Source organism: Phyllostomus discolor, chromosome 1 (assembly GCF_004126475.2).
Source record: "Phyllostomus discolor isolate MPI-MPIP mPhyDis1 chromosome 1, mPhyDis1.pri.v3, whole genome shotgun sequence".
NCBI lineage: Eukaryota > Metazoa > Chordata > Mammalia > Chiroptera > Phyllostomidae > Phyllostomus > Phyllostomus discolor.
The window spans coordinates 74,113,100-74,127,176 of NC_040903.2; the positions used below are offsets into that span (position 1 = coordinate 74,113,100).

The window sequence follows — 14,077 nt, forward strand, 5'->3', positions numbered from 1 at the left end:
CTGGGGACCTGGCCTATAGCCCAGGCATGTGCCCTGACTAGGAATCGAACCAGTGACCCTTTGGTTCATAGGCCAGCACTCAATCTACTGAGCTACACCAGACAGGGCCAATTATGTTCTAATTCTTTGGTAAGTTTTTCACCATTTGAAAGTTCTTAAGGAATTTGTCCAAAAACAAGTTGGTTAAATATGGAAGATCTAATTCACAACTGATAACTCCAATATACTCTGTGATCTTAAAAAGGTTTGTCCACTTTCCACACTGTTTTGATTTTTTAAATTAAGGACATTTTAAATGTATATACAAAGTTAAATCTAAAGGACAAAAAGTGTCCCTCTCCTGTCTCCCAAAGGAAAGTCATTCCCAAGCTTTGAGTACCCTTCAAGTGATCTGTGCATATCTAACTAGTTATCATTTTTCCATTTATTTGTAATCCTCACCTGGTGATATATTTATTGATTTTAGAGAGGGAGAAGAGAAACATCAATCGGCTGCCTCCCACATGAGCCCTGAGAGGGGGTCAAACTGTCAACCTGGGAACGTACCTACTATCTTTTGGCACAAGGGATGTATTTTGTATGATTCCATTCCTATGAAACTGGAAAGACAGACCTAAATCAGTAACAGAAAACAGGCCAGCGAGGACTGGGCTGTGGAGTGCGGGCTGACCGGACAGTGGCTTGGGCAGCATTTTGGGATGATGGAAATGTCCTCTAATCTTGCTTATGGCGGTGGTTCCATGGATATACACATTCGTCAACACTTATTGAACTATATACTTAAGATGTATGTTTTTACTGTGTGAAATTTAGACTTTTTTTTTACACTTTAAGAGTATTTACTTTGAAAATACCACATCTGATAAGTCTAAATTATATAGTTGGTTCACAAACAGGGTCCCCTAACACTAACTCTATAAAGGCCACATACTACATTTACACATACAAATGCATGAAGCACTAGAAAAATATTAATGAAACACACACACACACACACATAAAGGTATACGGGCAAGCGATTACATAGACAGATGCATATACCTTTATAAGCACTTTTAATTTTGGTTAGATGTGGTTCTTTTTTACTTTTATTTATTTATTTATTTTTTTAAAATTTAGACCTTAATAACATTGATTTTTAAAACGTTTCATTAGAGAAGTCTTTGCTTGAGCAACATTACTATAGACTTGGTTCCAATCTTAGTTTCAACCCATAATTTTCAAATCACTTAGCCAATTTCTTAATCTGCAAAATGGGGACACCCTCAGGCTGGTCCTGTTTTGGGAACCACTGTACAGTTGCTCCTAATTATTGTCGATCTCCCTAATTGCTAATACTTACTCATAACTCCAAAATCACTACCTGTGGTGCTTTTGTGGTCATTGACAGAAATGTACCTAACACACGTGCTGGCTGAAGTCAAAGCATCACTCTCATTCAACTGAATCTGACACCTAAAACGAATACCATTTTTGTGCCATGTTTCTCACATTTTTGTGGTTTTTGGTGATTTTGCTATTTAAAGTGGCCCTCAAGCATGGCATTGAAGTGCTGTGGAGTGGTCCTAAGCACAAGAAGGCAGTGGTGTGCCTCAAGGAGAAAGCACGTCTGTTAGGACAAGCTTCATTTAGTCATGACTTACAGTGCTGTGGCCGTGCATTCCATGTTAATAAATCAACAATATAAACAAGGTGCATTTAAACAGAAAACACATGATCAAGGTTTTATATTGATCTGTTGACAAATATACCTCATCCTGTTTCTCCCTAGGGAGTAGTGATTAAGTATCTGCTGATTAGTGGTGATTTTTATAAAAGATGACCACAGCCCTGGGTGCTATGGTTCAGTGGACTGAGTGCTGGCCTGAGAACCACAGGGTTGCCGGTTCGATTCCCAGTCAGGGCACATGCCTGGGTTGCTAGCTAGGTCTCCAGTAGTGGGTGAGCAAGAAACAACCACACATTGATGTTTCTCTCCCTCTCTAAAAATAAATAAATAAATCTTTTAAAAAATTTACTATCATGAGTAACAAAAATAAACTGTATATATTTCTAATTCCTTCTGTCCTTTCTTGGGTGAAATGGCTTTGAGTTTTCACCATCTTGATTACCATTGTCCAGCTTTTCTCCAAAATGTAAGTCAATACTGCAGATATGGCCTGGCTGACACAGGCTACCGGGGCACTCCTGCCCACTTGATTTGCATAACTCAGCAATGTGGCTGTATTCTGGCTCCTTGTATCTTTTACAAATTCCACAGCTTTTACACAAATTTCTGTCACAACTTGAGCCAAATGATTTCTTCCATCTTTTGTGTCTCTGCATTATTGTCTTTAAGTACAGTACTCTTTCCTCACTATTGGCAAATCGAGAATTTCATCTTCTGAGCCGCCCGTCCTTCGTGAGAGCTGCATTGTTTCCAAGTCTCAGCTCACGCACTCAGAGATGTCTATATTACTCACAGAAGCTTTCTCTGGTGGGCTGCTGTGATATAATTAGACAGATTTACTCTCTTCATTTAAAAAAATTAATGGTATCAGACACATTAATCTGTTTTAAACATCAAGCTGTACTTCCATCACCATCTACTTCTACACAAAACCTTAATTTATGCAAAAACTTTGTGGTACACATCCATCAACTTGAAATGATTTTAATAGTTGAAAACTTGAAATTTTGTTTTAGAGAGGGAAACATCAATATGTGGTTGTCTCTCTCTCACCCACTACTGGGGACCTGGCCTGCAACCCAGGCATGTGCCCTGACTGGGAATCGAACTGATGACCCTTTGGTTTGCAGGCCGATGTTCAATCCACTAAGCTATACCAACTAGGGCTAAAACTTGAACATTTTTAAAAGTTGTTTTAAGTTCCCTTTGGGGAAAATTGTACACCAATAGTTCTGAAGTTACTTATTTAGTATTCTGGATCATTGTTAACTAAATTACTAGCTTTCCTTTTGTGGTTCAGAAGAGAAAATATATCTCATTCATTTCAACAAAACTCAAAAGAAAGGTGATTTTCCTTAAAAAGTCACTTATTTTCTGCAGAGAAAGAGGAAGGAAGGAAGGAAGGAAGGAGAAAAGGGTGGGAGAAACGGGATGGGGGAGGGAGGGAGGGCCTATTTACAAAGACCAGAACAGAACATTCTCAGGCAGGACACAGCCAGTTTTTGTTTTGTGTACTTAACCTGTTCTGAAGGTCTGTGATTCCACAATAAGCCCTACATTGCCAACAACAAGGTAAAAATTAAACACATTTTGGTTTTATATGACAACATTCAATACACATTGATAGACAGTGGGATTAAAAGACCGATCTCATTGATGAGCCCTACTTTCAATGCAAACAAGTCACCCTTCCAGCCTACCCACCCCTTCTCATCCCTGAATATTTTAAGCAGGTGTGCAGACACAAAGCACCTCAAATGAAAACAGCCTGAGATATAGAGTAACTGAGTAGCCATTAAATTATAGTTTAAAATTATTTTAAAATTTAAAGTCAAATTTTATTTTTTACTTTTTAAAAAGATTCTATTTATTTATTTTTAGAGGGGAAGGGAGAAAGGGAAAAAAAACACTGATGTGTGAGAGATACATGGATCCAGTTGCCTCTCACACACTCCCAACTGGGCACCCGGCCTGCAACCTAGGTGTGTGCCCTGACTGGGAATCGAACTGGCAACCCTGCCCTTCAAAGGCCGGCACTCAATCCACTGAGCCACACCAGCCAGGGATAGTCACTTTTTAAAAAGGCATCTAGATTCAGCTCACCATCGATCTTTACAAGAATATTACACTACTTACATATAATATACAAGTGAATATGGACTCGGATGCTCTTGGTTCAAACAAAAACATGTTCTCACTACTCAGAGCAACCTGGAGTTCAATTTCTAGGCAGCTGCTCAGTCGTGACCTACTTCAAATACATAGCTATTTTAAATCTATGGGACAAATAATGTACTCTATGTGAGCCATTAATATCATAGTTTCAAGTGCTTTTGGTTCTTACTAAGTATTAAACACTTTATTCTTCGTTAGTTAAAAAAACTGAAAACCCAGTATCTCCTGGAAAGTAAAATATTCCTAAAAATATAGTTATTAGAATATGACCTTGGGGGAGACGCAAGGGTCAGACCAGCACCTTTTACCATACAGAGAAGAATTTGACAAAATTTAAGGCACTTGAATTTTATTTCTGGCTCCTTATACACCTAAATATCTCCCACAACCACCTCCCATAATTGTGATGTTCTTACCATGACACCTTCTTGGGGAAACCTAATCTACCTCTAGCCAGAGTTTAACTCCCAGTACAATAATCCTACCAATTTACCCAGCCTTTAGGTGACACCAGCATTCACTTGGGTCCAACAGTATTTGGAAAGGCAGGTTGCACAGGAAGAGGAATACCCCAAATGGGACTTGATGGTCATTTGCCTGGAGCTTAAACTATAATTCTTGATGTTGATAATAAAGTGTATGTGCAAATCCCAAACTCCATTCTTTATGGACTGTTTCTGTTTTTTCAGTCATGCTTCATAGCTTCTCAAATGTTGCATTCATTTTGGTTAAAAGTTTCAGTTTCTTTAAACCGTATTTTAAAATGATGAGGTTTTTAGGTATTTTCATTCAAAGTTCCACAATATTATATGGGTACTGAGAACCATAGATATGAATTAAAATGCCAGTGGTTCGGTGACTTAATCAATTTTTTAAAAAGAAAATAAAACAACCCAACGCCCGCAAACAAAACAGATAATGCAACAGAAAAAAGAAACCTGGCTTATAATACCAACACATCGAAACTGTGTGAAGGGCAGCCCTGGCTGGTGTGGCTCAGTGGATGGAGGGCCTGCCTGCCAACTCACATCTATAACAAGAGCAATGATCATAACGATCTAGATAAAAAAGTTACATGTTTATAGAATTTGAGTGCTAAAAGACACATTTCAGGATCACTGTTACACCTTTCCTCACTTTACAGATAAGGAAATTGAATCCCAGAGGTTAAGCAATTTTTCTGGGGTGAGCTAAATTAATTCTTTTGTCTCTGTGACACCACGTAAACACTAGACTAGAACCTTATTGAGATAAAGAAGCAACATTACACACCCTATGATCCAAGAGATACAGAAACACAGCTCTCAATTTACCTTCCAGTTTTGGGGCAAAAAAATCTGTGTGACTAAAACTATTGTAAAGACAATGGCATATTGACTTTCTGCTTAAAGATCAATGTTAAATTTGGTGTCAAATTAGCACAGTGGAGGGAAGTCCATAAGCAAAGCTTGTAGGCTTAACAAGCATTTGTTTGACTGTGCCCATCAGGAATACGGGCTACACAGAACCAATCCCGGCTTTCCAGAACCACAAGAAGCAGTGTAGGTTGTGCGTATCTTGGTAAGTTGCGGCTATTTAAGGCTATTCAGAAATTTGGCATGTTCTTCTCCTCTTGGTAACAGGGTTTCTCCTCCTATCTTTGGACCCGTCTTTTCCTAGAAAAATGAAAATAGTTTAATAAGAAATGGGTCAACATTTTTGCCTGGGTCACTAAAATGAGTCACCTTGCAAATGCCATACCTTTAGCATTCCGTCCCGTTCCCACTTGAAGAGGCCACAGTTACTGAAACACAAAGGATGAGATTCACTCAGCAGTGAGATGCAGGCCCAGCACGTACAGACACCAAAAGAGTGTCCCCCATTCAAGCAGAAGGTGATCGAGGTGACACGCAGATTACAGGCTATGCTCGAATGCTACTGAAAATACACAATCCAGTGATCTGAGGAATGGTCTTCAACTCTGCAGTAAGCCAGATACATCACGGATGGAATTTCTAATAATAGTGTGACAGAGCTGTGCACGTGGTAGGTAATGGATGCAACCTGATTCTTACTGAAAGTCACTGGGATGACACTCAGGTTTAGAAAGCAAGCCCTCTGACACCATGTAGCCTTAGTCTTGCACCCTTTCTCTTTTTTGCAACTAAAAGGTTGAGATAAAGGATTAATCTTTTTTCTGGTCTGAATAATCTTTCTTCCCTTTTCATAACCTAAATACATCTACTCTCTTACTATTCGCTCTTCAAAGGGGCAGAGATGTTTGTTCTCCTTTTTTAAATTAGTAGGTGAGTCCCAGCTCTGAGAAGCGATGTGGCTACTATGGGGAAAGCTTATCTTCTACTATGTTTCCTCGGAGCGAGAAGAGAAACAGAAAAGAAACGCAGGGAAGACACTGAAATATGTCTTACCCTTGGATCTGAGAGGGTCTGGGGCACAGCGGACTGCCCTATCTGCCTGCCTCCTCCTTCTTCCCTTTCTGGTTTTATAGTGCACGTCCTGATGGTTGTCTTTTTCTTTTTGTAATGCAAGTGCCAGACTTAAGCTTTGATTGCTGAGGCATCTTCTTCAAATACACAGCCTGCTGGCCACAAGACTAGATTCCCCAGCCCCCTCCCATTAAGAGTCCTTTGTTTTAGAGATCTCTGTTAATTTCGACAACTGACCATTTGGACTACTTGTTTTCTCTTCATGTGATTTAAATTCCCCCTCTTATGTTTTAAATTCACCAATAAAGAATGAGCCTTGGAAACCCTAGGCTCCACCCTCAACCCCAGTAAAAGCAGAAGCAGCCAGGCCAGCATGCTCTGGCTCTCAGGCTCTCTACAGGGACCTCACTGTGCGGCTCAAGGTGTGCTGTGTGATCTCCAGGCCTCCTAAGTAATAAACCTGTATCTCTTCAGAGTTCCCCAATGGCTGCTGCTGAAGGGTGTCTTGCAGTCACAGTTAAGAATAACTAGGGCTGATCCAGCCACAACATGGGTTATTGATAGGCTAAGACCAATACAAAACAAAGGGAGACTCTCCCCCTGCCCTGAGAGTCAGCATGCCCGTGGCCTTGGCCATACGCGGCTCTGTCACCTTCTCTGTCTACAGACTGTTCAGTATCTACTGAGGGAACTTTTGTAGCCTACTAGTAGATCAGCGGAGGCATCATTAAAAATTTTTTTAAATAAATAAATAAATAAATAAATAAATCAGTGTGCTAGATGTCAGGGGTTGGCAAAAAAAAAAAAAAAAGCAACCTGTGGGCCAAATGCACCCTGTCCCAGTTTTTGTAAATAAAGTTTTATTTGAACACAGCACATCCATTTGTTGTGTATTACCTATAAGAGCTTTCAAGCTACACAAGCTGGGTAGCTGTGAAACAGACCATGGACTTGAAAAACCTCATATATTTACTATCTGTCTTTTTTACAGAAAAAATTTGCTTACTTCTGCTCTAGATCAAGAATTGAAAAACCAGAGAAAGCAGCTGTTCTTACAAAAACAAGAGCGCCACCTGGAGGCCAAAGACGCACCATGCTCTTCCATTTGTGAGCTGTACTTCACTGCTCATCTTTAATGAACAGATTTTCTCTGATACTCAAGGTGTTTTACAGAAGCTGTTTTCACAATATTTTGGAGGAAAGTCAAGTGTCAATATTCACATAGCCACTTGAAACAATCACCCAGATTGTGAAAAAGTCCCAAATCAGCTCCCGACAAGGTGATGAAGACGGGAGGAGTGCCCTGCTTGACGGCAAGACGGCTACGGCACTGCAACAGACGCCACCCCCCCAACAGCTGTGTCATCACTAGGTGACAGGAATTTTTCGACTCCATTATAATCTTATGGGGCTACCATGCTCTGTATGGTCTGTCACTGACCAACACATTGTTACGGAGCACGTGACTGTACATAAATGAGGAGAGCACTGGACGGACCTGTGGTGGTGTATAAGCGGCCTGTGGTCGGCCACCCCGAACTCCACGGGGTGTCATCTGCATTGTGTTCTATGTAAATAACGCTCAACACAGCAGCTCTGCCTCTATATCTGAAGCCACACCCCAAAAGTAAAAAGAAAACTTAAGAGTGGAGAAAAAAATCCTAACTCCTAGCCCTCACAAATACACGTATTCCCCAACCCACCTTACCCATATTTCATTTATTAACTCCACAATCTTGAGGACATACTATGCGCCAGGCACTATATCAAGTATCGGGGATAAAGCAGTGAAGAGGGTAGGGTCCCTTTTCTCCAAGAGCTGGAAGAAGGCACAGAAATAAGGCTGGACCCTCACAAAGAACTGTCCATGTTTCAATGGAACAGCATCATGCAGGAACTGAAAGAGGGTTCAAGAAGTCCAGATGGGACATGGAATCCCAGGCAGTTCTCATACCTGCAGTGCTTTCTGGGTAGCCTGTCAAGGGAGATACATCTGCTTCCACAGGGGCACTTGAAAAACCTTTTCAACGCGTCGTGCCAATGGTAGTCATGCTGCTCACTGATGCAGGTCTCCAAAGGCTTGAAGTGGGTGTAGGCACACTGCACAAACCGACAAGGACACACATGTGGTAAAGAGCTCTGAAGGAGAACCTGGTTAGCTACTGAGACAGTAATCTGTCCTCTCATGACCCAGGGGCTTGCTAGTGGAGTGACCACCTTAACTTCTAGCTACGGTGAGCCGTGTGATTTCGTGGGCCCCTCATACTGATACGACTCTTTCTCATGTTTGCCTCATTTTCTGGTCAGGCATGAAGTACGCAGTAATCTTCTGTAACATCAAGACAACAGAAAGGGCAGAGGAAGAACAACAGTGGAAACCTCTAAATCGCCTGGTAGGGCTGTCCTATATTCCTTGCAGTCCCCTGGTTACAGGACACTGAGGTGCGGGGTCCATTTAGGAAGTTGTTCAGCACCTCGTTCACTTTCTCTTACAAGGCCTCTGAAAGGGATAAACTTCTTACTACTCCTATTTTTCTTAAGTAGGAAAGCCAAGACAAAGGTATTAAATAATTCACTTAATTTTGATTTTCAAAAGGACTAAAGAGAATAAGAAATGGTGGGTGAAGCTTGGAAAAAGGGTGTGATGTTGATTTCTGCTAATTACACTGAGTTTACATAAATAACTCCTGATTCTGGCAACCTCAAAAAGTGCAGGGCCGAGTGATATGCCGGCTGTGGTTGGCAGAATGCCCTCCTCCCCCGAAGATGTACGCACCCTATTCCCTGGGACCTATGAGTACATCAGGGTCTAAAGGGGATACAGGTGGCTAATTAGTTGACTTTAAGATAGGGAGATTGTCCTGTATTTTGTGGGCAGGACCAATGGAATCACAAAATGTCCTTAAAAGCGGACGTGGGACAAAGGGGAGGAGGACAGAGTGGTGTTATGAGGGGGCTCAACCCGCCATTGCTGGCTCTGAAGAAGGAGGAAGGGGTCCCTCGTCAAAGTGTGTGGGGTGGGATCTAGAAGCCAGAAATGGAAAGGAAATCTTTCCTCCTCCTGAGTCTCCAGAAAGGAATACGACCTTCAAGGACACATGGTTTTTAGCCCTGTTAGACCCACACAGACTTCTGACCTACAGAACTGTAGGGTAATCAAGCGGTGTTGTTTTAAGTTCCCCATCAGTGATCATTTGTTAGAGCAGCAGCAGGAAGATAATACACCAGCTATGTCCATAGGCTTGCCACTTTGTCAGAGTAAAAGTCGCCATCTGAGGTAAAACCTTTATTTATTCACCAAGGTCTGAATTTTCCTAAGGAAGTCCTTTTGGTTGTGGCTGGTTCAGGGCCACTCCCTAAATATAAAGGAGAACCTAAGGTTGTAGAAACAATACAGCAAATTGTACTTGGTAAGCTAAGTCTCTTCCCCTTCTTATATGCAAATATAAGGCTGGCCAGCCAGGCAGCTATAAAATGAGGGGGAATGGAAGGAATACTGCTCAGCAGGAGCTTTATGGGGACCATTTAAAAATTAATGTTGAGGAATAGGAAACTATTTTCTAACAGACTTAGGATAAAAATTCTGCTAACACAGACAATAATACAATTCACACTCTACCCTAGGATTCAATTTAGCAAGGTCCCAGGAGCTGTGAACTGAGGGTGTGCTAGAAACTTCACAAAGACGAAAGAGTAACTTGGTTTCAATGGGCAAAGGGGAAGAGCCATTAGAGGCAGGCTTGTCTGTAGAACTGGGAGCTGAGGTCAAATGAGAGGAAAACCTCACCACAAATGCTCCACGTCAGAGTCCATTGGACAGGTCAACATGGAGCCAGATCTGGCCTATTGTAAGCTGTCTTATTTCCAGTGTAAATAAATGACCTAAGCATAACTCTGGTCATGAGATATGGCCTGCCACCCTGTAGATTCTCCATATTTTGCTGAGTCACAATAGCACAAAATAGGGCCCAGGGTCACAGCCGCCTTCCTACACTCACCGTCTTGCATGTCACCACTCGGCATTTCACTTCTTTGATGTTTCTCATCTTTTCTTCCATTTGTTCTTTCTTCACCAATGGCTCAAAATAGAGTTCCTGCAGCTCAGCCTCAGCCTGCAATGACAAGGCATATGGGAGGCTTGGACCAATCCCATACACACTCAGACCACAGTTCGATACCAGAACTGAAGAGACAAGCTTCCTGTTGATGAGGACACTTGGCAATGGCTTGGTAAATGCAAATCAAAAGATGATAATAAGTAGACACACTTTCTTAACATGAAAAAAAGGGTATGAGAACACGTAATTTTTAAAACATTAAATACAGACTTAAAATGCTACCATTACTGACAAGGTCACTATGTCAAGTGTGCACCCAAAGGGAAACTGTCCTCCTATCCCACTACAGACTCCAGTGATAGAAGGTATTCAATGCCCCACCAGCAATGGCAGCCCCGGTCTGTTCTACACTCTTCTCCAGACCTTGACAGGAGCAATCCTGTTTGTGCGGAACACAGGGCGGAGACGAGGGCAGTGAGATATTTACAGCAGAATGTGGCTACAGGCCTGGCGTTAATGCAGCTACACAAGACATAAGGATCACTTTGGTGGCCACAAAAGAGAAGCAGCTCAGCTCTAGTCTTCTGAGCATCTCTCCTGATTTCGAGTTCAGTAAAAAGATATGATATATAATGTTCTCATTAGTCATTTGCTAATCAAAAGCAGAGCAGAAGCAATACTGCCCCGAGTGGGCATTTTGAAACCTTGTGGGAGCACTGCCCTGACCTGTGTGCCACAGTGGGTTGGGCATCGGTCTGCAAAGTGAAAGGTCACAGGTGGATTCCCGTTCAGGGCACATCCTGGGTTGCCAGTTCAGTCCCCAGTTGGGGTGCAAGAGGCAATGGATTGATGTTCTCTCTCACACGGTATTCCTCTCCCTCTGTCTCCAGCCCTTCTTCTCCCTCCTAAAAAAAATGTGTGGGAGTTTGTTGTCTCAATGATTTGCTACCCTTGCTACTGCCCACAACCAGGGATGCCACACTATCTGCAATGCACAGAACAGCCCCACACAACAAAGGGTTTTATCCACATGTCTTTGGGACATGTGGATAAAAAACCCAATTATAACCCTCGAACCTAACCACTTTATACACAACCCTACAATATTTGTGCATGGTTTTAATATACACTAAATATTCTAAGAGTGCAACTAGGCAACTCCTGTGTACAGGGCAATGAAGACACTGCACTTTGGTGTCTTCAAAAGTTTCCCAAGATTATTCACTGCTTAAAAAAAAAAACAAACCACATTTTGAAAGAAACAGGTCCATGGTATTTAAGTTACCAAGTAAACAAACCTCAATGAGTCTTCCCTTCTAACTGTCTCAAATATTTACAACACATATAAATCCAATACTCTGACTACTTCATTATTTCTTCTAGGGTAGTTGTGCCCATGTACTTACATAATAAAATACATATTTTTAATATAAATATTTCCCTTTTTCTTCTTTATATTATAGTTAGGATATTACATTATCATTTTCAATATAATTCAACTAGTTAGGTGATTATATCATCATGAATTCTACTTCAGAATAATAAGGGAACAATACAAAATATCTGTTATTAGGAAGGGGCATTTGGGAGTGTTGGATTGATAACTACTGATTTACAGCATTTGAAATGCCAATATAAAAGTATTTAAATGGAAAAATCTCTTCTCACATTACAAGGCAGAACATAGTAGATAGTGGTGAGCCATTTATCATTAGGTTCACACCCATAATTACATGCAATCATTTTTATAACACTGAAGTCTATTTAAACAGTGTTAACTGATATTCTTCAATGCAAAGGCAAAGGCAAGACTGCAATCTATGGGGAATATTCCTGTGCTACGAAGTATACCCAAACCAGCTGACATATAGCTACATCCTACTCGGGGTAAAAGAAACAAATTTTAGTCCCACAACAAAGCACTGAGAGTCTGAAGGGCATCATTGCCCTTCAGGGTACCATCTTTGATCTTTCAAGCTCTTACCTCTTTTAGGATCCCTGTGTGCTTTGATTTTGCTTTTAGAATTTTCTGAAATTCCTCAGATTCCAGGTAGGCAAGCTGTTCTCTCCTTTTTTTCCTGGCAGGCTCCAATTCATCCTCAGCTAGAGCAAAAAGAAAAAGCACCAGCTGGTACAGCCAAACTACTATTGTCTCATGGACTCAGTTTCCCCCATTCTCTCTGTCTCTGCCCACCAGGCCCTTCAAACTGACCTTGCTCCACTAGGCGCCAGCAGAGAAAGGCTCCTAAGAAGTGGACTGAGAAATAGAAACTAGACTATGGAAGGCAGCACATTTGACCACTGCATTAGAATCTCTTTTCACTTTAAAACAGGAGCTGATTATGATAAAAGATAATAAATATCCTATTTACAAACTGATATTAAAATGATGTTGCCAACTTTGAGTTTTAAAAATTAAAATAGGGCAATTCTAAACAAAGGAATTCTACTTCTTTCAAAGTACAACTTATACTAATATATAGGTACAAAGATCCAATAAGTAACCCTTTTCTCAAGTTTTCAAATTGTACATAATTTCAATTTAATGTGATTATAAAAAACAAACAGTTCCCATTGCGGAAATTCTATTTGGGGATTCTACCTCGAGGTGCAGTGAAGTAAAATTATGACCTGATGTCAGGGACACTGGCTGTGGCTTAAATGTTTCCTTTATAAAGTTTTTCTTTTCTACTGTGAACTTTGGAATCTGTAGTACCTTCAGGAGACAAAGTGGTATTCTTTTCTACGCGTTTCTTCACTTCCAGGACATCCTGGGGGTCGTTTTGCTTCTTTTTAATGCTGTTTGGGTCTGTCTTTGAAAGAATTTGGCCTTTTGCCTTTAATTTGGTTATAGCAGCTAACTAGAAGAAAGAGTAGAGAGGGAGATAAAAATCTAAAAACGAGATAGGCATCTGTAGCTCTGCCCCCTGTCCAGTTATTAACCAGTGAATTCCGGTTGCTCTCAAATATAAACTGGTAAAATCTATCTTCATTTTACTTAGCATTATTATACTTATTAAAATTTAAAAGCATGGGTAAACAGGTCTATAATTTAGTAAATAAAGCCTCAGCTTACTTAAATATCCTAAGTTTAACATCAGCTAGTCTGTTGGCTCCTAGACCCATAGAGGAATGACATAAACATTTGGAAGGTTGTTTTAGAATCACACAGATTTAGGGTAAAATTCCAACTCTGCCGCTTACTGATTTGTAACCTTAGTTACTTCATCGTTCAGCCTCAGTTGCTACATTTACAGGACAATAGCATTTCCTTATCTTTTAGGGTTGTTGTGAATGAAACGAGATAATGTAGGCAACGCATGCACCTGGACACTGAAAACAGCATGTACACACCTATCACAGGTACCGAGTAATAGTGACAAGTGTGTGCAATTATTATTACTACTGTAGGCACGGCTCTGGCTTGTAGCTCGCCCTTGCCTTCCATGGGGTTATAGTTGCTACTGGAACAAAGTGAGGACAGCTCAAGACAGGGCGACGCAGGCAGTGGTAGAACGTGCAGAGCAGTGGGGTTCTGAGCAGCTCAGCGCCTGCTTCGATCAGAGCAACTCAGCTTCTATGCCCACAGACTGGGCTGCTGTGTAAGATTTCTTCTAAAGGAGTCCTTAAACCACTATTTTACAGTCTTGCCTCAACAATTCCAAGAACTTTTTCCCTAAGGCCAATGTCTCCAATTGTGAAATAGTATTTTCTTCTAAGCTATGTCCTTCAGACTGACAAGAAAAGTG

General features: G+C 41.1%; 1 protein-coding gene across 2 annotated transcripts in view; it reads right to left on the reverse strand.

The window, feature by feature from the left end:
* Window positions 1-3,683: 3,683 nt before the first annotated feature.
* MCM10 (minichromosome maintenance 10 replication initiation factor) overlaps window positions 3,684-14,077 on the reverse strand; it is a 33,956-nt gene continuing 23,562 nt past the window's right edge. For both annotated transcript variants that reach the window (XM_028506229.2, XM_036024886.1), the window contains exons 15-20: window positions 13,045-13,189; window positions 12,313-12,431; window positions 10,269-10,382; window positions 8,225-8,370; window positions 5,585-5,627; window positions 3,684-5,499 (exon numbers count right to left, since the gene is read on the reverse strand). In XM_028506229.2, coding sequence (XP_028362030.1) covers window positions 5,416-5,499; window positions 5,585-5,627; window positions 8,225-8,370; window positions 10,269-10,382; window positions 12,313-12,431; window positions 13,045-13,189 — 651 coding nt within the window. In that variant the 3' untranslated portion in view covers window positions 3,684-5,415. The remainder of the gene's footprint in view (window positions 5,500-5,584; window positions 5,628-8,224; window positions 8,371-10,268; window positions 10,383-12,312; window positions 12,432-13,044; window positions 13,190-14,077) is intronic.